This window comes from Monodelphis domestica, chromosome 6 (genome assembly GCF_027887165.1).
Source record: "Monodelphis domestica isolate mMonDom1 chromosome 6, mMonDom1.pri, whole genome shotgun sequence".
In the NCBI taxonomy this organism is placed as follows: Eukaryota; Metazoa; Chordata; class Mammalia; order Didelphimorphia; family Didelphidae; genus Monodelphis; species Monodelphis domestica.
In genome coordinates this window covers 232,349,157-232,374,439 of record NC_077232.1, presented here as the reverse complement: position 1 = coordinate 232,374,439, position 25,283 = coordinate 232,349,157, and the positions used below count along the sequence as shown (strand labels likewise).

At 38.2% G+C, this 25,283-nt stretch overlaps 1 protein-coding gene across 3 annotated transcripts; it reads left to right on the top strand.

The window, feature by feature from the left end:
• Positions 1 to 229: 229 nt before the first annotated feature.
• Positions 230 to 25,054, top strand: CASP3 (caspase 3). Of its 3 annotated transcripts, none has more exons than XM_007495981.3 (7): positions 230 to 360; positions 4,917 to 4,986; positions 9,377 to 9,498; positions 15,155 to 15,283; positions 16,329 to 16,504; positions 17,370 to 17,490; positions 22,491 to 25,054. In XM_007495981.3, the coding sequence occupies exons 2-7, from the start codon at positions 4,934 to 4,936 to the stop codon at positions 22,718 to 22,720; spliced, it is 831 nt and encodes a 276-aa protein (XP_007496043.1). In that variant the 5' UTR covers positions 230 to 360; positions 4,917 to 4,933; the 3' UTR covers positions 22,721 to 25,054. The 3 variants fall into 3 exon arrangements, with proteins under 3 accessions (XP_007496043.1, XP_007496042.1, NP_001033059.1); XM_007495980.3 differs by having other exon boundaries at positions 245 to 382; NM_001037970.1 differs by lacking the exon at positions 230 to 360 and having other exon boundaries at positions 4,934 to 4,986; positions 22,491 to 22,720.
• The last annotated feature ends 229 nt before the right edge of the window (positions 25,055 to 25,283 follow it).

The following is a 25,283-nucleotide window of genomic DNA, read 5'->3' as shown; positions in this document are numbered from 1 at the left end:
ACGTGGCCATGCCGCTGCGCTCTTCCTTTCCCGCGGGGCGGAGCTTATCTCTCTGGGGAAGTTGATGTGCCTTAGAAGTTTTGTCATTCACTATGGAGGGAGCCCTCTCTGGGTTGGAAAGTGGGATGGGACCGAGTCCATGGTAGAGATCAGCTGGAGGGGATGGGGTAGGGCGGAGCGAAGTGCTTCTCGCCGAGAGCTCTGGGAGTACCAGCAGAATTGAGTGGTGGGAGAGGCTTGCCCTGGATCCGAAAGATAGGGGCGGGGTTTAGCCCCTCTCCGAGGTAGGAGGCGGGGTCTAGGCCGTCACTCCGAGCGGTGGCGGTAGCACCAGTGTTTGTATCTACTGAGCGGATCGAGGTAGGACCAGGCTTGTAGTGCGGTAAGTGGGCCCTATCCCCTCTCCCCCTCCGCAATCGTCTGACCCAGAGCCGAAGCCCCGCCGCCCCTTCTCTTCTCTCTTCTGAGCCTGGTGCAGACCGGGCTTTGCTGGCTCTGGGGGCTCACCCCCCACCCCCATTCCCACTCTCCGCTCGCTTTTCGCCCTCCTTTCTCCACCCGGCCCTGGCTGACGGAGCTGAAGGGAGAGGCGACCCCGGGGACCGTGTTGGGGCTGGGGCTGCGGCTGCAGCTGCTGCTGCGCGTGGAGGCCCTTTCCTTTGTCTGCGGTTTTGAGGATGGTCTAGCGGGGTGGGGATTCCGAGCGGACCAAAGGAGGATGGATGCTCTGGGAGGCTTTGGACTTCGGCCAAAGGCTGAACAGCTTCTAGTGCTTCACTGTCATAACGATCGAATGGGGGAGCCTGTTACCAAATGCCTGTCGACCTGCTCCATTACCAGCGGCTGGGCAGGGGTGTCTTGACTCAGTCCAGATGGGAACAGGAGGACTCTCCAGGGCCCTAGGATGTGAGCCTCTGGATTTTTTTTTTTCTATTGTTTCCTTAGAATATGCTTGGAGCCATGACAGCATTGATGACTAACGCGAATTTTGAGTCAAACCCTCTTAATCTACAAATAGAGTATTCACTAGGGCTCTTTTTTTTTTTTTAAGCTGTAGAGCCTTTGGGACATCTTGGGTTTAGGTTTGGAGAGAGCTTTCGTGACTGTTTTAGAGCCTTTTCTAGTCTTGCTAGGAAACTTAAAAACGTTAATATGTAATCACACCCACACCCCCGCCTTCATATATGGAAGGGTGTGTGTGTGTGTGTGTGTGTGTGTGTGTGTGTGTGTGTGAGAGAGAGAGAGAGAGAGAGAGAGAGAGAGAGAGAGAGAGAGAGAGAGAGAGAGAGAGAGAGAGTATCTGTAGCTATCTGTCTCCATCCTTTTTCCAAAGACTGGTGCACTGGAAAGAGCACACGGGCTTTGGAATATGAGGACTTTGATTTTAAACCCTGTCTGTGACTTAACCTCTATGGATCTCTGTTTTCTTACCTGTAAGAAGGGTTCCCTTCCAGCTCTAGGTCGCTGATATACTTAGACCATATCTATACACTTTTACTGAGATCTGACCATTTTGAAACTTCTCAGTCTTAATATAGCTTATCTAACTGAGCCATATCCTCCACAAGATTGCTTACCTATTTCCTCTTTTATTTCAACCCTTTCCCACTCTGCCACAATATTATCTCTTACTCCTTACTCGTGAACTCTTACTATTTACTTACTGTACTCTCTTACTCTTACTATTATCTATACTTAATAATTAACGTTAACTAATTGCATCTAATCTGAAAAGGACTTCAGAGGAAATAGTTAGTGTACAGAGAAGATATTTAAGAGAATTTACTTAAGAAGGGATATTGCCACAAAATTTACAAATGGTATATTTGGTGCCTTCGGGTAAAATTAGACTCATCTGTTCCCCCAAAGTATTCAATCATTTTAATATTTTGACCATGCCCTTTGCTTAAAAGTGCTATCTATGCAAAAGCAGAGTAAATATATCATTCACCTTACTTCTGTGTATTTTATACACACCTGACTTTCCGTTTTGCTTTTTCCCGCTTTTGTGCTGGATGCTTGGGGAAGTGAGACAGAATCTTGGAGCATGTTGTAACTATACCTTGAAATGCAGCCCAATAGAATGTAAATATTTTTATCAGATTGACTCATATACTAATGAAAAACTTCATTATTTCCAAGTGTGTTTGCAGTTTTGGAATCCAAAAAGAGAGGTTACATTATTTTTTGAAAGAATTTCGCTTCTAAACCCAATTTAATCATAACCATTAATTTAGGACATTTAACCACTGATTCACATTTCCATAGCACTAAATTATTTTTCCCAGAACTGCTTTGAAATCTCTCCTACTTTTCTGAGTGTCATTTTTTAAAACTGAACTGATAGACACAAGTGAAAACAGAAGGAACAAAAGTTTTGGTTTTGTTTTTACAATGAAATAGCATCACATTTTCCTTAATGATGTGAATTTATTAGGCTAACCAAAGTAATCTTAGATAAAAGATACCAGGTAAATATATAGTATTCTTTACAATAAAGAACATAAACTTCAATATTAATAGAGGCTACATGGTCCAGTAGAAAACATGCTGGATGTGAAGTCAGAGGACCAGGTTTGAAATTCTATTTTTCCTTACTATATTAGTGGGACTTGGGACTTTTCCTACCTTGACTGCCTAATTCTCAACTCCAAAATCCTTCAATGATATTCCTGATCATTGATGATTCAGGTTGAAGTCATCCAGTGATAGAACCTAATCTTGTTATTTTGGTGTTTTTCTGAAGATCCTAGTTGTCCTGAAACCAGATGCCTTTTCATTATTTGTCTTGTTTTCTGCTATAAAGTTGAATTGTGCTTTGTACCCCATATCTACATGCATACTTATTATATCCCTCTCTTCCATAACACTTCCTGTTGCTTACTGGACTATAAACTACTTGAGAGCAGGGACCAAAATCAATCATTCCTCTTCCCCGTCTCTGTCCTATCCAGCCTGTACTGGTGTTTTTGCATAGAACAGAAGGATTTTAAATCTGTTTTGGGGGGTTATCCTTAGAGAATTTGGAAAATATTTTGAATGTCTGATAAAAGGAGGGGTCTTACTCTAGCTGCCATACAATGCCACCTATGATGCTTTATAATTCTTTGGAGTACAGACAACTTGTCAGGTCTGTATTTACCAAGTATTCTCTTAGCCAAAGAACGGCAGAATATGTCAGATAATGTAATATGATTTTTTAATGTAAAAAAATATTAAAGTTAAAATCACCAAAATAGCTTTAATAGCATTATCTTTGTGTGTTCCTACCTACCTACTTAGCACTATACATGTACATTTTGTAAAGCATAAAGTGCTATGTAAATGCTAGCTATTATTGATGATGATGATGATGATGATGTCATACACTATATTCTTGAAAAGTCTCCCTGATTCTCTTGTTCCTCAGTTGGTAACAGCCTCCCTCCCCCATCCCTTTGTGGTCTTTGTTATATTCATTCTACTTGAGTAACCTGATCTCATCTAAACTTTTTATTACATTACCTCTATTGTAATTCAGTGTAGCACTAGTACAATGAATATGCCTAAAGGGCATAAGAAGTGGAATATGAGTAGTCTTCTCTCATAAATAGGTTAGTACTCAAGCACATTGATATCATTTAAAGATTTTACATTCTTCCACAGCAGTAGTTAAAATCAACCTTTCCTCATAAGGCATCTTCAAAACTGCTTTTGTTAGTAACAGTTTAATTTTAAAAATTATTCTGAGTATGGCTTCAAATGAAGATACAGTACTAACTGAAATGTCTTCAACAGCTGATCATTCATAACTGACTCTGAAGTGTTAAAGTGGAAATAATCCTTTAGTTATTTGCCTTATTTTTGGTGATTATCTATGCATGACATAATCTTTTTGAAAAATAGCAAATGTTTGAAATAGGTGATTTTTCCCTCATGCCTTTCCAGATGAGATCATTCTTCCTAAATAAATGCATACCCAATGCAGCAGATAATGAAGTCATTCCCTTAGGTATTAGATGAGATAATGGTTAGTATGTTACATACTAGTGCTTTTCTCTCTGGGGTGATAATTATTATTATAGAGAAAAGATGGCAAGATAAAGTAAAGGTTATTTGTGTACTTTTCAATAAAAATCTAGATTTGAGTATGGATAGATTATAAATATCTTTGATTTACCACTGACCTTTATCAAAACAGTAAGAACAAAGAGTGACATTTGAAGATGGATGCTTAAGAGTTGTTCCTTAAAAATATTAATAAGTAGATAAGAGGATTACCAGGGTTTTTGGGGGGGAGGTCCTGTGATTTAATTGAAAAAGGATGTCAACTGTTGAGGAAGACCCTTGAACTGATGCAGGTTGACACTTTCCTCTTATTGTTTGGGTTCCTAAGAATTCCAGGGTCTTACCAATGTGCTCTACAGTTATGATCTTTTTATTCCAAGTACTGCTAATATTATTTAAAACACAGTATACTTACAGAGGTGCTTTTCAAGTTCTTCCCTCATAGTTTCCCTTCTATGAGGGAAAATCGGTAGAATGAAGGTTATTCTTCATAGGCATTTTCTAATAACTTCTACATGATTACAATGTATATATACTTAGTTTCTACAATGTACCATTGACAACTTGTTTCTGAAAAGAGTTTTTGAAAGTTTCCTTCAATTTATCAACATTATTGACTTTTCCCACCCCCTAAAAAAATAAACATTTGAAACAAAAACAAGCTATAATTTTGTATTAATGTATGCTAAATACTGTTTCCCTAATTGCGTAGAATCTTTTTAGTTCTGTGAAACATAAGATGATCTGTAGTGGTTGGGGAAAATAAAAAGACATAAAGTTAGTAAGCTCTTTAAAGAATTAGTATGTTAAAAAGATATTTTATAATGTATACTTTTGATTAACTTTTCCATCTCTTTTATGTATTTTAGTCAGTAATAGAAGCATCATGGAAGACACTGGAACTACAGTAGATGCAAAATCCACCAAAAATTCAGGAGTGTAAGTACTCACATGAAAATTCTGGTTCTTTTTGAAAATGTCATAACTAGTTTCAGATATAATAAAGCAAGTTTTAAAATCTACCTAAGTAATACAAATGTGAGCTATGTGAATTTCAAAACTGCTCCACCCTATTCAGACCATTCTTTAGAAGATGGGATTTAGCTATTTCCTGATCAATAACAATAGAGATATTTGGAATAACAGAATCAGGTCTTGGAAACTACAATCTGCACCCTACTCAGCATAACAAGATTAGGAAGGGCTGCAGCAAAACTCAAGATTTAATTATTTGAGAATATGGCCTTCAACAGACATGTGCAAAAAGGACAGAAACTCTGGGTGTTCTTAGGTCAAGCTAGAGCCACCATTGGCACATGTGAGACGCAGGAAGTGAGGTAGAGAACAGCTTCGGGAGTTCTCGGGACTTCCTGTGAGGAGGGCAGTTCGAGGCTGGTGCTTGGAGTTGGAGGAGCCCGGGGACTGTTTTTCTCCAGATTGGTCATGTGAGTGATAAGGACTGATCTCTTTCCTTGCCTTGGCTATCCAGGGCCTTAAAGCCCGCTTTGGCTCAGCCTGAGCAGAGTGGGTATTTAAAACCTCTCTCCTTCTCTTCCCTTTCCTTCTCTCTCTCTCTCTGTCTCTCTCTCTGTCTCTTTCTGTCTCTCTCTCTCTCTCTCTCTCTCTGTCTCTCTGTCTCTCTCTCCCCCCTACTACTTTCTTCCTCCTGTTTGTAATTAAAACACCATAAAAAAAAAGTTGGCAGCTGACTTGAGTATTTCATTTAGGAATTTCATAAGTGAATTCCTTAGCAACCTTAAATTAATATAAATCAGTCTTTTAAAGTGATTTCAATATCACAGCTATTAAATTGACAGGGAGAGTCATTGTGCTGCCTCGAGCTTTCTAGGCTCTGTTCTTGGTGCTCTTCCTAGATATCTCTTCATTCTTTCCTTGAAACCTCTGCTTCCATGGATTCAATAAATGCCACCATGAAAAGGATTCTCAGATTGACATCTCCAGCCTCAGTCTCTTCCCACTGTCTAGTTCTATATTTTCCCCATGCCCTGCTGGTTGTTTCTATGTAAGGCCCTGCTGATCACTTACGAAATTAAATTCTTCTTCTAGTTAGAAAAAAAATAGGTTCTTCTTAGCTAGATGAACCTAAGCAAGTCACTTAGTTCTCTGGGCCTCTATTTCTTTCTCTGTAAAACAAGGGAGCTGGACTCAGTGGCCTCTAAGGTTACCTCCAGGTCTGAATCTATGACTAGTATTTAAGTGACCTTGTGCTTTTATCAGCTATTAACTCAGTGGACACTAAACAAAAGTTAGCCCTTTTTGATGACAATACTTTTTTTTAAAATTTATTTAGTCAATTTAGAGCATTATTCCTTTGTTACAAGAATCATATTCTTTCCCTTCCTCCTATAAGGATAATTTTAGTGTTTTGACTTAAAATCTAAATAAGTGGTCGCCATGTGAAATTCCCAAATATGAAAAATACCCAAATCATCTGGGGATTTATGGAGATTTTAATTAATAAAGAGAGAAGGAATTAAGGGAAGGAGAGAGAGAGAGAATTAATTTAAACTGCTCTAGCCCAGGCTGAGTCAAGCAGTAGTTAACGGCCTAGGCCAAAGTGGCCTTCCTGAGCCCAAGGGAGAGAGAGTCAGTCTTATCACTCACCACAAGACCATCTACAAGAAAGCTCCAGTCCTCCACTGAATCTCCTGAACTGAGTTCAGAATCTAACTCAATTCAATTCAATCTCTCCTGACTTTTTACCCCTTCCATTTAAAGAAATGTTCTCTTATGTCACCTCCACTAAATTTTCACGTCTACCAATCACAGTAGATGCTTTTTTCTTAGTTCTCACCTTCTTTGGTTCTTACCTTCTCTGGTTAGATTATATCTTCTGAGGTACTTCACACCTCTTTGTTAAGCTTGCTTTTTGTGAGTTACTTGACCTTTTTGTGATTAATTTAACCTTTACAGGTACTTAACACCTTTTTGTATTAGATCTAAAAATAGACCTAGCTAAAGTTCTAGCTTTACTATAAGGTATGAGTTAGGGACTTTCATTGTTCAATCAGGAGTTTACAACTTTATCTTCCCCTAAGGCACTGTCTGAGTAGGGCGGAGTAATTTTAAAAGTTCCCAATACATTTTTGATTCTTGTTAGACCAAGTATCTCCATTGTTACAATAAGAGAATAGCTAGACCAAATTTTCTACTGAGTAGTTTTTAAGATTCACACTCCCCTCCCCCAACCCCTTCCCATAGTCCACAGGCAATTCCACTGGGTTTTACATGTGTCCTTGATCAGAACCCATTTCCATGTTGTTTGCACTAGGATGTTCATTTAAAGTCTACATCCCCAATCATATACCCCTCGATCCATGTAATCAAGCAGCTTTTCTTCAGTGTTTCTTCTCCCACAGTTTTTCCTCTTAATGTGGATAGTGTTCTTTCTTGTAGATCTGTCTGAGTTGTTCAGGATCACTGCATTGCCACTAATGGAGAAGTTGATTACATTTTGATTTTTACCACAGTGTATCAGTCTCTGTGTATAATGTTCTCCAGGTTCTGCTCCTCTCACTCTGCATCAATTCCTGGAGGTCATTCCAGTTCACATGGAATTCCTCCAGTTTATTATTCCTTTGAGCTCAATAGTATTCCATCATCAACATATATCACAATTTGTTCAGCCATTCCCCAATAGAAGGGCATCCCCTCATTTTCCAATATTTTGCCACCACAAAGAGCATAGCTATGAATATTCTTGTACAGGTCTTTTCCTTTATTATCTCTTTGGGGTACAAACCCAGCAGTGCTATGGCTGGATCAAAGAGCAGACAGTCTTTCAGCGCCCTTTGGGCATAGTTCCAAATTGCCCTTTAGAGGGCAGCTAGGTAGCTCACTGGATTGAGAGCCAGGCCTAGAGACGGGAGGTCCTAGGTTCAAATCTGACCTCAGACACTTCCCAGCTGTGTGACCCTGAGCAAGTCACTTGACCCCCATTGCCTAGCCCTTACCACTCTTCTGCCTTGTAGCCAATACACAGTATTGATTCCAAGATGGAAGGTAAGGGTTTTAAAAAACAAAACAAACAAATAAAAACAAATTGCCCTCTAGAATGGACTCAACACTTTTTTGGACATCAACAATTGTCTCCAAATCCTAATGCAAATCAAGTCAACAAGCATTTCTTGAGTGTTTACCATGAGCCAGGTACACTGTAAGTTCTGGGAATCCATAGAAAGACAAAAACCAGTCCCTGCTGCCAAACCAGATCTGATGGGAGAGACACCATGCTGACAGCTATGTGCAAACAGGATATAGAGTAAAGGGGAGATTATCACAGAGGGAAGGCACTAACTTTTAAGAGAGATCAGAAAAGCCTTCTTGCCTAAGGTAGAATTTTACCTGAGATTTGAATGAAGCCAGGAGTCTAAGGTAAAGAGGAAGAGACTTCTAGGTATGAGGGACAGCCAGTGAAAATAAACACAGTAATCCAGCAGGGCCCAATGACTCCCTATTGCATTCTACTACAGGGAAGCTGAGGCTCATGGATGTTTTGATTTCAAAAGAACTAAGGTGAAATGGGGCTGAAGCCAATGAGGTACCTGTACTAAGTCTAGCACCAAGACAGAACTTGTATGGGATCTGCTGGTGGTCCTTCCAGTCAGGGTGAGAGAGGAAGACACAGTCTAAAACTAAAGCAGTTGAGAGAGAAGAATGTTTTGTGTCAGGAATAGCAATGAGGCCAGTTTCATTGGGTTGGAGAATTTGGAGAGAGGAGCATCAGGAAAGAGTGCTATCATGAAAATCAAGGGGAAGAAGGAAACCCATCGTACTGAAGACTGCAGAGTAGGGACGGAAGGTGGAGCTTTTTAAAAAGTCATTAGATTGAGCTATTAAGAGATTGTTAGTAGGTTTGAGACAGTTCAGTTGAAGGATGAGACTAGACTAGAGTGAGAGGAAAGGAAGTAGAGATACAGATTGTAGACTGACTTCTCAAGAAATTTAGCCAGAAGGATGATGACTGGCAAACATGTACTGATGAAGGGCGGGGCTTTGTGAGAATGGGCATGCTTTGGGCATACATTGAGATATATTGGACACTGGGTGTTCTCAGACTGCTCTACTTCTCTTGGATCTGTGTTGTTTTTTTTTCCCCTTTTAGTTTTTCTTTCCTTGCTTTGGATGAGGCCTTGAAAGGGTTTTCTGAATCAAATGCTTGAATTCTAATATTTATCATAACTTTGCATCATGTACAAGTTTTCTAAAACCAGACAAAATGTTTTCAGTAGATTATGGAAATTTTCCCAGTATGAAGAGTAAACTGTGGACTTATAGCTATATAATATGTTATTTCATTTCCCAACAGAAAACTCTTCCATGGTAGCAAGTCAGTGGAATCTGGACTGTCATCAGACAGCTATAAAATGGATTATCCAGAAATGGGGTTATGTATAATAATCAATAATAAGAATTTTCACCCAAACACTGGTATGTATCATATTGTGTGTGTGTGTGTGTCTATCTGTCTGTCTGTCTGTCTGCCTGGCTGTCTGTGTGTGTCTGTGTCTCCCACTCTCCAATCTTAAGTCTTGGTTGATGTAGGATAAGTTAATGACTTCAAACATGTGCAACTACTTCTGTATGAAAGTGGGAAGTACTTCTAAGTAGTGGTTACATGAAAAACCTGATAATCTTTTTAAAAGATTTATGTGTAGAATTTAGGTTCTTTAAGATTTTCTTGCAGTCTTTACTAGTAAAGATCTTAGATACAGGACTGGAAGGGAGCTCAGAAATCATCTAGTTAAATATCCTCATTTAATACAGAGATGTATTAAATGCACTTGAGCATACAATGAAATACTTAAAATCACAAAAGTGATAATATATGAGGTAGGATATGAATCTATGTCATCTGATTTCAGGGTATATGGGAGAAAAGGGGTTATTTTTTAAAGGATTGAACTTGATTATTTAAGAGTGGTTGCCAGGAATTTAATTCATTCTAAAGAGATTATAATTCATTTACAAAATATAGAGAAGAATGAAGAAGGAAATCAGAGAGAGGATAGGGTAAGATATCTAGCCTAAGCACTAAGTAATTTACTTCTGGCCCCTAGCCTAACCCGGGCCGGGAGAGTTGGTTCTTAGCTGGCCTCGGCAAAGCCGAGGACCTGGGGGAAAACTCTCAAGAGGCTAGTTTCGCCTGAGGCTAGTTTCTTCAGAAAATATCCAGGAAGGAATCATCTCTTTCACTCACCACAGGTCAGTCCAATAGTCTCATCAGGAACAGGGTCTCAGGCTCAGTCAACAGGTTTTCTCTTCAGCCTCCACTCCAAAGAATGAAGAAGTGTTTCTCATAGGAAGTGACCTCTCCTTTTAAAGATGCTTCTTTTGTGTCACTTCCTGTGTCTTCCTCCACTTTTTACATGGACAAATCATAATCTAAAATCTTGCTTAGGACTGCTCAGGAGGCAGTCAGGCGATTCTGAGTCGTCACTCACTATTGCACATGTTGGTCACAGACCTCCCACTTAATGATTAAGTGGGATGTTTATACTTTTGATGATTAGATCTAAAAGAATAGGTAGATCTTCCCACTCAACTTTGGCAGGGGTTACAATTTTAATCTTCATAATCAGAGGAGAGTTAATTTTAATCTTCACAAGGGCCAGGAATTGTTCCATTGTACTATGTTGCCTTCTTTTAGAAATGGATCTTTTATATGCTGAGGCACTATTAAAGAACCAGTTTGAAGGTGAACAAGGTTACAGATTCATCTCTATTTCTGTTTTTGTGTTAGTCACCAAATAGTATCCCTATAATATTTAACCTTAATTTTTTAAATGGCTAACTAGTCACATATATCCTTTGATTTGGAAGCGACCTTATGTTGACTATCTAATCCAGCTCCCCTACTTTACAGAGGTGGAAACTGAGGCCCAGAGAAGTTATGCAATTGGCTAGGCCACGTTTACACAGGCAAGTGAAAGGCAGAAATGGGCCTCAGTGTTCTGACTCCACTCCCATGCTTTTGTTCCCATAGTGTCTGTGATTGTGAACAGCATATTTAGTTGCTAAAGAAATAACAGTGAATGGGCCAGCTGAAGGGTACATCACTAAATGACTTTAAAAAAGAAGGTATATAATTTAAAACAATAACTAGCCTTTCTACTAAAGAATTAGGGACACCTCTGTCCCTAATACTCGGACCAGTTTCTAGATATGGGTAATGCAAAAGAACTACATTATCTGGTCCTTAACAGAAAGCAGTTCTTTATCTTAGAAATAATCCAAACCTTAGACAGAATATAGTTAGTAGTGATTTGGAGTGTTTTACACTAAATGAACTATACTGTTCTAACTGCTAAATAGTTATGGGTTTTTCTCATATTTAACAGAATAGGAGAATGATGAGAACTTGGATTTATATGATCCAACTAAAAGTTGTCTTTATATTTTTTCTTAGTATTGAAAAGAGGGCATTATGAATTGTTTCTTCCTTTGAACTGATGACTTAATTTTTTTTTCAGAAATTAGTTTTTTATTAACAAAAATTCTACCTTCTCCTTCCCTACACTCCAGAAAAAAAAGATTAAAAACACTCTTATAACACATGCCTAGTCAAGCAAAATAAATCTCTTCATTGACCCATGTAGGATTTAAATTAATGTCCAATATTTCAAGTATTATATTTTATAAAGTTTATTATCTAACAAAACAGCCACGTGACTTAAATTTTTCTACCTGCTAAAAAACCCTCTCCACTAAAGTCGAGACAGAAAGACAAGAGAGTGAGAGTCTGAACTCCACAGAATTTATATCCTGTCTATGTCAGCATGTAATGACAGGAAGAGAGTGAGGTGCTTGGAATCAGTTTTTTTAGGGTAACAGATTCTAATTGTATAGGCCCCCCGGGACCCTTTCAGAGACTAGTCTCCCCAGTGGATCATGTAAACATAATATTGCAATAATTTGGGGATAAAAGAGAAAGAGAACAAAACCAGTGATTGCTAGGTACATTGACAAAAAGCCAATTAGGGGAAGTCCCCTTTGGCATAAAAGTGTATATTCAAAACAAATGCATTCAACCCCCCCCCCCCCCCCAGTTCAATTTCACTACATCCCAACATTCATTCTAGATATTTCCGTGCAGTGTGAGGTTTCTACAGGCATCTCCATGGTGCTTTCTCCAAGCCTGAATTCTGGGAGGTAGCAAGTTTCTTATTCTAAAATTACTCTCAAATAAGAAAAATTTTTTATAAAACTAGAACTTTATGACAATTATAAAATTCCCTCTGAGGAAGATTTTGACAAACACACAGATCAACTCAGGGTACATTAATTTTCACTAAGAAAACAGCTTTTTTTAAACAGCAGTATAGCAACTAACTTTTGGGTCTAAAACGTTACCAAGAATCTAGATCATTCTGGTGGAGGGATAGAGTAAGCTGAAGAGTTATAATTAGAAAAAAACATCTAGAAACCACTAGGCTACCTGGGTAATGCTCCGTTTTTGAGAGCCATCCAGAGGAGCCACGCCTTCTAGGAAAACCTTTCCACCTCCCTGAAGAGAATGTAACAGCTTTATATGGCATGTCTTTATATATCTCATCCATTACATTTTTATAAACGTGGATGTGGGGATTATAATAGTGCTTATAGCACTTCACTTCAGCTACTAAATGGACCTTTATCTCTTGTTACAAACAACTGAAAGGCTCTTTTACAATGGGTATTTTCTCCAGTTCAGTCATATGGGGAGATACAAATAAAGACAATGTAACAGCACATAGCTAATTGTCAAAACACAGTAACTTAGAAGTGACATAGTGTAACAGAACTTAAAATAAAAACTTAAAGTAAGCAATCAGTAAATACAATATGTGTGACAGGATACAGGCACTGAATTCAAGAGTCCTTTTTTCCAATTCCAATTCAGCGGCTTCCATAAAACAGTGGAGTCTGAAAAGGCTTAAAAATTTCACCTCTGGACTCTTTAAAAGGTCCTTCCCCTCCCCAGCATCATCATCCAGCTAGATTCCTTTGGTCGCACCTCTGGGATCTCCCATAGTTAGGGAGAATTCCACACTTAGTATAGTGTGGAGGAATCCCATGTTGGATGTGTTGTAGAGACTAGGCAGGCCAGAATGGCAAAGGGGTGTAGGGTGATGAATTTCTCCCCTGATTCTCAGGATTATTCAAGCTAATCAAAAGGACCAGTGCACCCAGGAACAGTAGGAAGAAAAGAGATCCAAAAACTGGGAGCTGTTTGAGATAGGTAATGCACTGATCTTTCATAGAGTGGGCCATGTTTGCAATTCCACTTCCTGTCTATAGTTTTAAAAAGTAACCTTCCTCCCCCCCCCCCCAGGGGTAAAAACACCAGGGAGCCACTTGCTTCCCCTGTCATGTGGACGGGGGGGGGGGGGGGGTTGAAGAGGGTAGAAGCCTCTCCTCAGGTAAAAGCCCTTTAGGATACTAATTATTGCTTAAGAGAAACACACCCAGAGTTCCAAGACAAGCAGAAATCAAGCACTCAGGTGTTGGCAATTTAAGGGAAAGAGGGATTTACACTTTCCCAGTTCTCCAACGAGCAGCTCCAAGGACTCCCAGCTTTTGTGTTCTAAAAGATGACACAATCAGCAGCAGCAGGCTGCAGCAGTAGCTCAGGTGGGACCATCTAGGCAGTTAGGAAGGGAGGCAGGATTGGCAGCAGCAGGAAAAACTCCGAAGAGAGACCACAGCAGGAGAAATGTGGTTTCTTTTCAAACTAATCTACTCAGAGAGAATTAAGGGTTCTAAACCCCATTTCTGTGGTTGCCATAAATGTAAGATTTAAATTAATGTCCAATACTTCAAGTATTATATTTTATAAAGTTTATTATCTAACGAAATCGAACCACATGACTAAGTTTTTCTACCTGCTCAAAAAGCCCACTCCACCAGAGTCATGACAGGAAGACAAGAGAGTGAGAGACTGAACTCCACCGAATTTATATCCTGTCTATGTCCAACACAGAATGACAGGAAGAGAGTGGGGTGCTGGGAATCATAGTTTTTTTTAGGGTAACAGATTCTAATTGTACACCCATGTCCAAAAAAATTAATGTCTCAATATTCAACTTGAGTCTGATACTTCTATCAGAAAGTGGCTAGTTTATCTAATTATGAGACCCTTGCAACTGTGGTTGGTAGTTCTATTGATCACAATTCTTAAGTCTTTTAAAGTATTGCCGTTATATAATTGTTCTTATGGTTCTGTTCACTTCACATTTTATCAATTAATAAAAGGCTTCTCATGTTTCTCTGAAACTGTTTCCATCATTTCTTACGGCACAGTAATAGTTATATGCCATAATTTGTTCAGATTTTCTTTAATTGATAGGCAGCCCTTACTTTCCAATTTTTTGCCACCATGAAAAGAGCTGATACATTTTTGTGTGTATGAACCCTTTGCTCTTTTTTTTTTATCTCTTTGGAACAGAGATCTAGTAGTGGAGTAGGTCCATACCTACTGGGTCAAAGAATATACAAAGTTTAGTATCTTTTTGCCTACTTTTAGTAGTTTCCATTTTGGTTAGAATAGGTCACAGCTCCATCAGTAGTGTGAACTAATGTACCTATTTTCCCACACTTTCCCAATATTTCTCATTTTTGTAAGCTGTGCCAATCCAAAAGGTGTGAGATAAAACAGTTGTTTTAATTTGTATTTTTTTTTTCATTTGGCTATGTTGGAATTCTTCCTGTGAAAACTGTCTGTTCTTATCCTTTAACCTTTTGTTAATTGGGCAACAGCTCTTACAGCTACAGAGCAGATGATATGAACCCTAAGGCTGGAGTCAAGATGACCTGAACTTAAATTCAACTTCAGATACTTAGCAGTTGTATGATTGAGCAAGTCATTTAACCCCTGTCTGCCTCAGTTTCCTTAACTGTAAAATGGTGATAATAATAGTAATATCTCCCAGAGTTATTATAAAGATCAAATGAGATAATAGTTGTTAAAGTTAGCATAGTACTTGGCACATAGTAGGTGCTTAATAAATGCTTGCTATTTTATTTATTATTATTATCATCTTCATCTTGCTTTCCAAGCAATATTTTGTTTTGAAAATGGAACTGAACATTCTTTTTCTTTTCTAAGGTATGTCATTTCGTTCTGGTACAGATGTTGATGCAGCAAGCCTCAGTGATACATTCAGGAGCTTAAAATATGAAGTCAGGATTAAAAATGATCTGACATGTAATGAAATAACTGAGTTACTAAACAGTGGTAAGTAATAGTTTATAGAATAGGTTGGATAGGGAAGTTCATGATTATACATTACCCAATGGAATAAAAGGTGAGATTTTGCAAGATTATGTAGGATGATTTTGAATGGGGGGGGGGTCTGAAAAATGTAGACATTCTAATTTTGTAGAATGCTTGTATAAGGAATAAAAATTTTGAAAGACTCAAGGTAAGAAAAATCAATTTATTCATTAGGCTAACAATAACCAATAATGGTTCATGATTTCTCTTAGTGATCAGAGTCTTGAATCATTTAATCATTTAAATATGATCTTGAAAGTTTATTATTCAGGCCTTCCCTAGATAGCCCGAGACATTGCTAATTGCCAAATACTTAAGGAAGAAGTGAGCTATGTTTTCCAGTCCCTTCATGATAATGGGAGGAAATCAAATGGTTAATTATAGGACTCTAATATCCTTGCTGATCTGGATAGAGAAATCAAGTTAGGATAGTTAAATGAAGCAAGTCAAGGACATGGTCATGCTCCCTGTGGACATACTTGATTAGAACCAGATTTGTTTACTGGAAAAGTTAAGTCTTTCTTTCTCAGTTTTTATTATCCCAATTTTAGAAGCTATTCTAGGACAAGAATGCAAAGAACTTTTCTAGATCTGTCAGGACAATGGAATGAAGAAAAGTCTTAGGCAGAGTAATATTAGAAATCAAATGTGTAAGATTTTCTCTCATTTTCAGGGTAGCTAGGTGGCACAGTGGATTGAGAGCCAGGCCTAAAGACAGGATGTCTAGATTCATACTTGGCTTCAAGACACTTCCTAGCTATATGACCCTGGGCAAGTCACGTTAGCATTATTCCCTAGCCCTTACCACCTTCTGCTTTGGAACTAATATATAGTACTGGGTTAAAAAAAAAATAAATCTCACTTAAAATACATTTTACTTTCTGAAACCAAGAACTTTGAACCAGAGGACCAGTTAAGATCCCAGTGAAAACCTCTTTCACTTTGTTGTTTCCATAGAACTCTTCTGAAGTGGTGTTTTCATTTTTTGTTTTTAATATTTTCCAAGTTTCCAAAGAAGATCACAGCCAAAGAAGCAGTTTTATTTGTGTGATTCTAAGTCATGGTGAAGAAGGAGTCATCTTTGGCACAGACAGATCTGTTGAACTAAAAAGATTAACGTGTTTCTTTAGAGGAGATAAGTGTAGAAGCCTTACAGGAAAACCCAAGCTTTTTATTATTCAGGTAAAGCATTATTTGAGTATTGGTTATTCAGAAGTCATTTTTAGCTTTTCTCAATCTCAAGGATACCTAACTTTTGGGAACTTCATTGTTCATTTTTTAAAACCAAAACTAAACAAAGAGTAATGGAAATAAAAATGAAATTCAAATATTCTTTATTGATTCCTCTTTCTATCTCTGCTATCTCTGTCAATGGAAGGGATCCTGAATTGTCTGATTTTTTAAAACCAGGTGACCAACACATAGAAAAATGTTCAGTATCTATTCCATGTTGACTCATATCAGTGTATAGGGTATAAAATGGTCTAACCACATCTGGGATGTTGTGTGTATTTCTGGGTGTCAAGTTTTGGAAAGATTTTAAAAGGTTGGAACACATTCAGAGCAATGTGACCAGACTAGTGATCCATGCCATCTGTGGAGTTGGGTGTGCCCTCAAATTGGACAGTTTGTGGGTTCTGTTTCAAAGGATGGTTCATGATTATCCAGTCACTTTGTGCCTTGCTGAAACAATTTGCTCACAAACTTGAGATATGCAAACTGATACTTGAAAGCTATCTAAATAAAGATTGTGCAACTATATCTATATTCTGATATCAAGTATTGAAGGCATAGACCTACTATGCTTGGCCCTACAGGACAGGACCTGTCATAGTACATAGAATTTTCAGAAGCAGATATTATCTTAATGTCCCTTCTATTGAGATAATATGTATTCTATACAGAGAAAGCTAAAAAGAAAAATTGAAGTCTGTCATTCTGACCTAGAATTTAAAGCCCAGTATACACATATTAAAGGTTTCCAACATTTTAAAATTTTACTCTAGGCTGTAGACATGGTATTTGATATTTTTTTTCTTTCAATTAGGCATGTCGAGGCACAGAGTTGGATTGTGGTGTTGAGACAGACAGTGGTACAGATGAAGATATAGCATGCCAGAAAATACCTGTTGAAGCAGACTTCTTATATGCATATTCTACAGCCCCTGGTAAGAAAGAATTTTATAGACTTGCTATTAAAATTGCCAATTTTTATTACCACTGAGCCTGATTTTTGTGTGTATGCTAATATTTTTAGGAAGTTATAACTCAGCTGATTAAAGAATAGTATTATAAAAGCCATCACCAAAATTCCAATGGGATCCAGTTAATTTTGTTGTATCCAATAATTATAGACCCTTGATCTCAGTAGATCCTATTTATTTTTTTTTTTTTAATTTTATAGTATTTTATTTGATCATTTCCATGCATTTTTCATTAAAGACAAAGATCATTTTCTTTTCCTCCCTCCCACCCCCCCCCCCGTGGCCGACATGTGATTCCACTGGTATCATATGTGTTCTTGACTTGAACCCATTGGCATGTTGTTAGTATTTGCATCAGAGTGTTCGCTCCAAGTCTTTCCTCTGTCATGTCCCCTCAGCCATTGTAGTTAGGCAGTTGCTTTTCCTTGGTGTTTCTATTCCCTCAGTTTGTCCTCTGCTTTTGGATAGTGTTTTTTTCTCCTTGATCCCTGCAGATTGTGCAGGGACATTACACCACCACTAATGGAGAAGTCCATTACGTTCGATGATACCACAGTGTGTTTGTCTCTGTGTACAATGTTCTCCTGGTTCTGCTCCTCTCGCTCTGCATCATTTCCTGGAGGTTGTTCCAGTTCACATGGAAATCCTCCACTTTATTATAGTAGATCCTATTTATTATTATGCTTTAATGGTAATGGGCCTATAAACTGAATATATCAATATGGTAAAGCAAGCACAATGATTGAGGATCTGAAGCCCTAGATTAAAATTCTAGCTTTGCTACATAATAGGTGGGTCATCATACTGAAATCATTTAACCTCTCTGCATCAGCTTTGTTCTTTGTAAAATGGCTGGTAATACCCTGGATCAAATATTCCTCTTCACAGGCCACACTTATATGCCTTAAAAGTTTGCAAAGCATTTTCTTCCTAACATCCCGTTGAGGAAGGCAGAGCTAATTGTTTAATCCTCATTTTACCAATGAGGAAATTGAGGCTCTTTACAGTTAAGTCTCTTGGCACCCTGCTCACTCACCTAAGGTACCCTCTGAGGCAGGACATGGACTCAAGTCTAGCAATTGGATTTGCCCCACTCTTCTTCCTCTCAGTGAGAAAAGGAATGTATGGAAACCTTGTCAGGGACTCTACAATGAGCTGGCTGTTTATCACTGGTGGACTATTAATATACAATAACCCATTTCTTGGAATTGGAGATGGTGAGGCCAGTTAAGGACTGTCTTTGGCTTGCTCACTTGATCTCCATTGGAAATGGCATTTAGCAGGTGGCAGTCTGAGTGAGTCAAGTCAGCAAACTTATTAAGGGCTTGCCATGTAGGAGGCACTATGCTGAAGCTCTGGGAAGAGGGTGAGTACATCACAATGCCCTTGAGAGAGATCACCTACAAAGGCAGGCTTATTTGAATTTCTTTACCAAATTGGAGATGCTACAGGGGAATAGAGAGCAGTATATAGCATTTATCCCAAGACATAGACAGGATTTTCTCCTCTGTTATAAGAATTAACTTTTAGCAAAAACAAGAAGCAGGAAATCCCACAGGGCAAAGACTGGGTCAACATTCCTAGAGCACTGAGGAGCTGAGAGGCAGTTGAGACTGACTGTTGGCTCTCTGGGAAGAGACAGAGGGAGTGGAATTGGTTCTCTCTGAAGGGAAAAGACTTTGAAGCTGCCAGGAAATTGGACCATCTTGAAGGAGTGGTTGAGTGAGTGATTGATTACCTCACACTGGTGGACAGTGTGTGTGTTAATCATCATTCCCCTCTTGATCCTGTGTAGCTTGACCCAAGAGGGCTCCAGTTGTGTGAGATTCTTTGGCCCTTGGTTTCTGCTCCTACCAAACCCTCCCAAATCTTATTTAATAATTTAGGAGTTAGTTTAGACTAGTTATAGGAAGTTTTAAGGGTTTTAATCTCTGTGGTTAGAAATTAGTTTTGATCCCTTTTCCCTATTTCCTTTAGCTAAATAAACCTGTTAATTTTATATATATTTAGTTTTGAACCTTTATTTAACCCCCCAATTTCATTTTAAATTTACATTATTTTACATTTACATTATCCTTTGTTTTAGTTACTTATAAATTCATTAACCTTATTTCCATTACATTCAATTTCATTTAATGCCACTCCGTTTTCCCTTGATTTTTCAAATACTTGAAAACTCTGGGTACACATTCATAATGAACATGAACCTTTGTTCTTTTTTTTTTAATTAAATAAAATTTTTTTTAAACCCTTACCTTCTGTCTTGGAATCAATACTATGTATTGGTTCCAGGGCAGAAGAGTGGTAAGGGCTAGGAAATGGGGGTTAAATGACTTGCCCAGGGTCACATAGCTGGTAAGTGACTGAGGTCAAGCCTGGCTCTCAATCCACTGAGCTACCCAGCTGCCCGCTCTTTGCTCTGATCACCTTTATGTCCACTAACTACTTGGCTGTACTTGGGTCTTGCTCCTGATTTTACCTACTCTTGCATTGTGTTCAAATCAGGTGCCTGAGCTCCCTGACAATAAGCATTTTGATGATTATTACTATTTCTTCTCTGATAATTATTGTTATTCTATCCATTATTATACTATTTTATATCTATTATTCTGATTAAATTGCCTAGAAAATCGCCCTCTGAATCTACATTCCCTCACAAAATGTCCTAGTGATTACATGAGAAACATCTTGGAGGTCCAGATCTCCTTTCTCTTGGCCTGTCCTGGTTGTTTGGTTACATAAGATCTAAGTGCTGCTACTGCTTTTATTTCCTTTATATCACTATCCCTTGCTTTACTTTTAGCATCTCTTAATTTCTTTTTCAAATCCTCAATTGTTATATCCCTGTCTTCATATCTATCATCATTAGCCATGCATAAATAAGTTGCTTTTCTCTTTAACCCTTCCAAACCCATCTCTTCCCAATCTGGGCAATTATTCTTAAAAAATAACTTTATCTTAGAACAGGCATTTTTAACATAGTTTCTTGATGTGGGCAATTGTGTCATCCGCTAACACATCAAGTCCTAATATTAATTCAGCAGCATCTGTTACTCTTTCTAGAAAATTGGTTGGTGATTCATTCTGTTTCTGCTTTATGCTCTCAAATTTGGACCAAGCATTTGAATGTTTGGAATGCCTTTTCATTACATCAATGATTGACCTTCTAGCCTGTTTCATCCTTCTATAATCAGGGGATGGATTCATATCTGTTCCTTCAAAATCCTGTGGCCATGGGTTCAAAGATGGATCATTTCTGATCTCTTCTATGAATTGGTTTCTCTCTCTTGGTTAGTAATTCCTTCATCAGTAAGAAAAAAATCAGCGTAGTCAGGGTCAAAGATCTCTATCGCCCTCTGAAATTCCTTTACTACTTTATTAGGTTCATCGGAAAAGCATGGAATTCTATGTCTGATAGTTTCTAAATCTCTAGGAGTAAATAACTTATGTGTTTTAACTTTATATATCTCATCCCGTGTAACTACCGGTATATCTCTTAAGAGGGAACAAAGAAACCTGATTCTTATTACATTCTCCCTTTCCAATCTGGACATTTCCTTCATTAAATTCCTTATCAATAGCATTATCCTTTAAATCATTCAAAATACCATTATTTAAAATAATTCTCCTTCCTACATAGTTCCATTGCTTCTAGTTTATTTTTCTTTACCATTATCATTTGCTTCATTTCTGAATCTTTTGTTATCCATTGAACAATTGCCCTCAATTTATAACCAAACTAAAAAGCAAGAATCTGTATTTATACAACACAATTAAATGTAAGCATATCAACAGTACATAACCCAAAACAATATAATAGCAATGAGAGAACAAGGTGAAAATCCCATAAGGTATATGCAGGAAACAATTTCAGAAAAAATACAAAATAGCATTTGTCATGTCTCCTGACATGATGTTCAATGTGTACAGGAAGTTGTTCCAAAGAACAGGATGTGTTATTAGTATCCATTGTGATTAACAATAATAAACACCAAATAACAGAACCAAGAAAAAAATAAAACAAAAATGTCTTCCTAACACATGTGCTCTTTGCCTTTAGGCTATTTAAAATTTAAACCCCCTTCTGTGTCCATCAAGAGTCAGAGTTCCAGGACCTTGGAGAGCAACTGCTAGAAAGGACAATGGAATGTTGCAAGATAGTTCAACTGCCAACCTACTGATCTCTCTGAACTTCTCTAGCCTAAGTCAATCTCTGTGGGTTTGCCCTACTGATAAGCCAGATGAAATTGGGGGAAGGGGTGGTTAAATAAGGGTTCAAAACTAAATATATATATAAAATTAACAGGTTTATTTAGCTAAAGGGAGGAGGGAAAGGGGATCAAGAAATAACTAATTTCTAACCCCAAACAGAGACTAAAACCCTTAAAACTTCCTATAACTATTCTAAACTAACTCCTAAATTATTAAATAAGATTTGGGAGGGTTTGGTAGGAGCAGAAACCAAGGGCCAAAGAATCTCACACAACTGGAGCTCTCTTGGGTCAAGCTGAAGTCCCAGTAAGAAGAGTAGCTCTGCAGGTCCACACAGGATCAAGAGGGGAATAATGATTAGCACACACACTGTCCACCAGTGTGAGGTAATCACTCATTCAACTACTCCTTCAAGATGGTCCAATTTCCTGGCAGCTTCAAAGTCTTTTCCCTTCAGAGAGAACCAACTCCACTCTCTCTCTGTCTTCTTCCCAGAGAGCCAACAGTCAGTCTCAACTGCCTCTCAGCTTCTCAGTGCTCTAGGAATGTTGATCCAGTCTTTGCCCTGTGGGATCTCCTGCTTCTTGCTTTTGCTAAAAGCTAATTCTTACAACACCTCCCATGGCCAGTGAACTCTCCTGGAATCCATACTTGTTTTGGGGGATATTTTTCTCAATAATTTTATATAATTATCTGTCGAATCAGTTTGAATAACCATCATTCTATGACAGTTTGTGGGTTTTGTTTTCTAGGCTACTATTCCTGGAGAAATTCAAAGGACGGTTCGTGGTTTATCCAGGCACTTTGTGCTGTGCTGAAACAGCATGCTCACAAGCTTGAGATTATGCAAATCCTTACCCGAGTCAATCGGAAGGTGGCCACAGAGTTTGAATCTTATTCTTTAGACATTTCCTTCCATGCAAAGAAGCAGGTGCCATGTATTATGTCCATGCTTACCAAGGAACTGTATTTTTCCCATTAGGAAATTCGACGCATTTTAATTTGTATGCCAAGCTGGTGGATGATAGGTCTGAAGACTACATTTCCTTGAGTCTGATTCAGTATGGCAGTGGATGGGGTTGGGGGACTTTGGGGAGAGAATCACCATATCTCCATTTAATAGAACCAATGCATTGCTACCTCAAATTTGAGGATTTGAAATTGGAAGCTAATTGGGTGTTAATGTACTGAGTTTGTAAAGAAAAAAATGGATAATGGCATTTTTTATAAGAAGAAACTATTCTAACTCGAAATCTTGAAGAATAATTGGAGATTTAGGAAACAAAATACTTCTTACTGATATGATATCATGGACTTTGAAAATGTTATGGGAAAATTGACACATTTTAAAAGTATATTTTTACTAAACTATGAGAGACAGCATCTCATAGTGGGTAAAAGGAAGGTCCTTGGAGTCAGAGAGGCCTGGTTTGCCTCCTTGTTTGACATAATGTGACTGGGGCAAATCGCTTGGTCTCTCATTGCCCCAGGCAGTGAAGACCAAGTCTGAGACTAATTTAAGATCACCATGAGTGGAGTGAGTTTCCGTTCTGGGAGTCGCTTCCACAGACAAACGATCTCATTCTGATCTAGATTTTTTCATTAAATTTATAAGTATGCTTTCAATTTTTATCAAATGACACAAATAATCCAGTGTGATGCACTCTGGACTTCTGCCAAAATCATGGTTTTGCTAGAGACTAGCAGTGGCAGAGTTTTACTTGCAAAATTCAGTGGAAATAAATAAGGGAGGTGTGTAGGTAAGATTTTCTTAACATAAACATCACAGTTTCTGAAAAGAAAAGTGGCATGGGGCTAGGGGTGTTTTTTTTTTAATTCTCAAATAAAAACCTCATTTTGAATATTAAATTTAGAAGCCAGAATTCTATTTGGTAGAAAATGGGATGAACTCAGGTGTTCTCTATGAGCCATATTTAATCTTCAAGGACAAATAGAATTCATTCCCAAACCAAGGTGCTGAAATACAGCTTGTTCAACATAAAAGGGATGCTTGTCCCCACCTCAATCAGATGGACTGACCTGTGTGAAAAACTGAAAAGTGACTGACTCTTAAAGTCATATGAACTGCAAAGATGCTAGGGATGCAACCTGAAGCAACACTGGTTGTGCAGAGTAGTTTTGAAAATCAACCCATGACCTGGTCCTCAGCAGCTTAGCACACAACAGTTGGAGAGGTAGAGGGATGTCACAGAGTGGAGACAGCACAGGCCCCATAGGAAGGATGCAGAAAGAAGCGGAGACTAGCTCTTCAGGCCAGTGGATGCCCTAGAAAGTATGGTTTTGGCCACAGATTCTTCCAAGTCGGAACAGTTTTCATATACAAAGAATAAGGTCAAATGGACACAAGGTCAGAGTTTTCCAAACATGGCCAAGGACCTATCAAAATATTGTGTTCTTTATTGGAAAGTATCTATGCATGTAAAGTTATTTTCAGTGACATTGAAAATGATAAGAGAACAATAATAGTGGGCAGCTGGGTAGCTCAGTGGATTGAGCCAGGTCTAAAGATGGGAGTTCCTAGGTTCAAATGTGGCCTCAGATACTTCCCATCTGTGTGACCCTGGGCAAGTCACTTAACCCCCATTTCCTAGTCCTTACCACTCTTCTGCCTTGGAAACAATGTATGGTATTGATTCGAAGACAGAAGGTAAAGGTTAAAAAAAGAAGAGCAAGATGTCATTCCTCTCTGGAATCTTTGGTGGGATTTACTGAATATAGACCTTAAAATAGAGCCATATATCTAGAATAGAAAGGGGCCTCAGAGTTAAGGCCACCTCATCCAATTGTCTTCTTTTACAGAGAAGGAAACTGAGGTTCAGTGTGTTTAACTTACCTAAGATCACACAGGTAAAGAGTCTGAATAGGTCTCTGTGCTTCCTGAACCTCCTGTCCTATCCACTGTTCTTTATTTGGTCCATCTTCTCCCTTTTAAAGATGAGAAAACTGAGGCTAAAATGAATTGAATAACTATCCCAAGAAGGTATAGATATTTTAGTGCAGAGCTGTGACTCTTCCAGGTCTCTTCATTCCCACTTAAGACAAGCATCACTTAAATCATCAACAATCTTTCAGTCTGGTGATTTTAATTTTACTTGAGGGGAAGAAGCCCAAACTTAAAGAGGTGATATTAGTCCCTCTTCTACTAATGCATAAGTGATGTTTCTAACTTAATAATTCAAATGCAGCATGTAATTGTAATGGTATTTGGTAAGGTTTATGTGACCACTTCTACAATTAAAATTTGTTCCTTTGAATGTTTTTACTTCTAAAAATAAATTTCTACCAAATTTACTCATTTTTGACTTGTTTGAATTGAAATTCATAAATATGGAGAACTAGAATATCTGTTTAAGAGTTGACTCTGGGGTATTATTTTTGATTGTGGGAGAATTTGGAGCGTGAGGTGATCTCTTACCCTGTTTCGCAATCTTCTTACATCCTCTCTCTTGAAACTTTGATATGACATTCATTCATTTCCCTGGGAACTTAGAATGAGAGTGTCCTAATCCACTGAGTAGATGCTT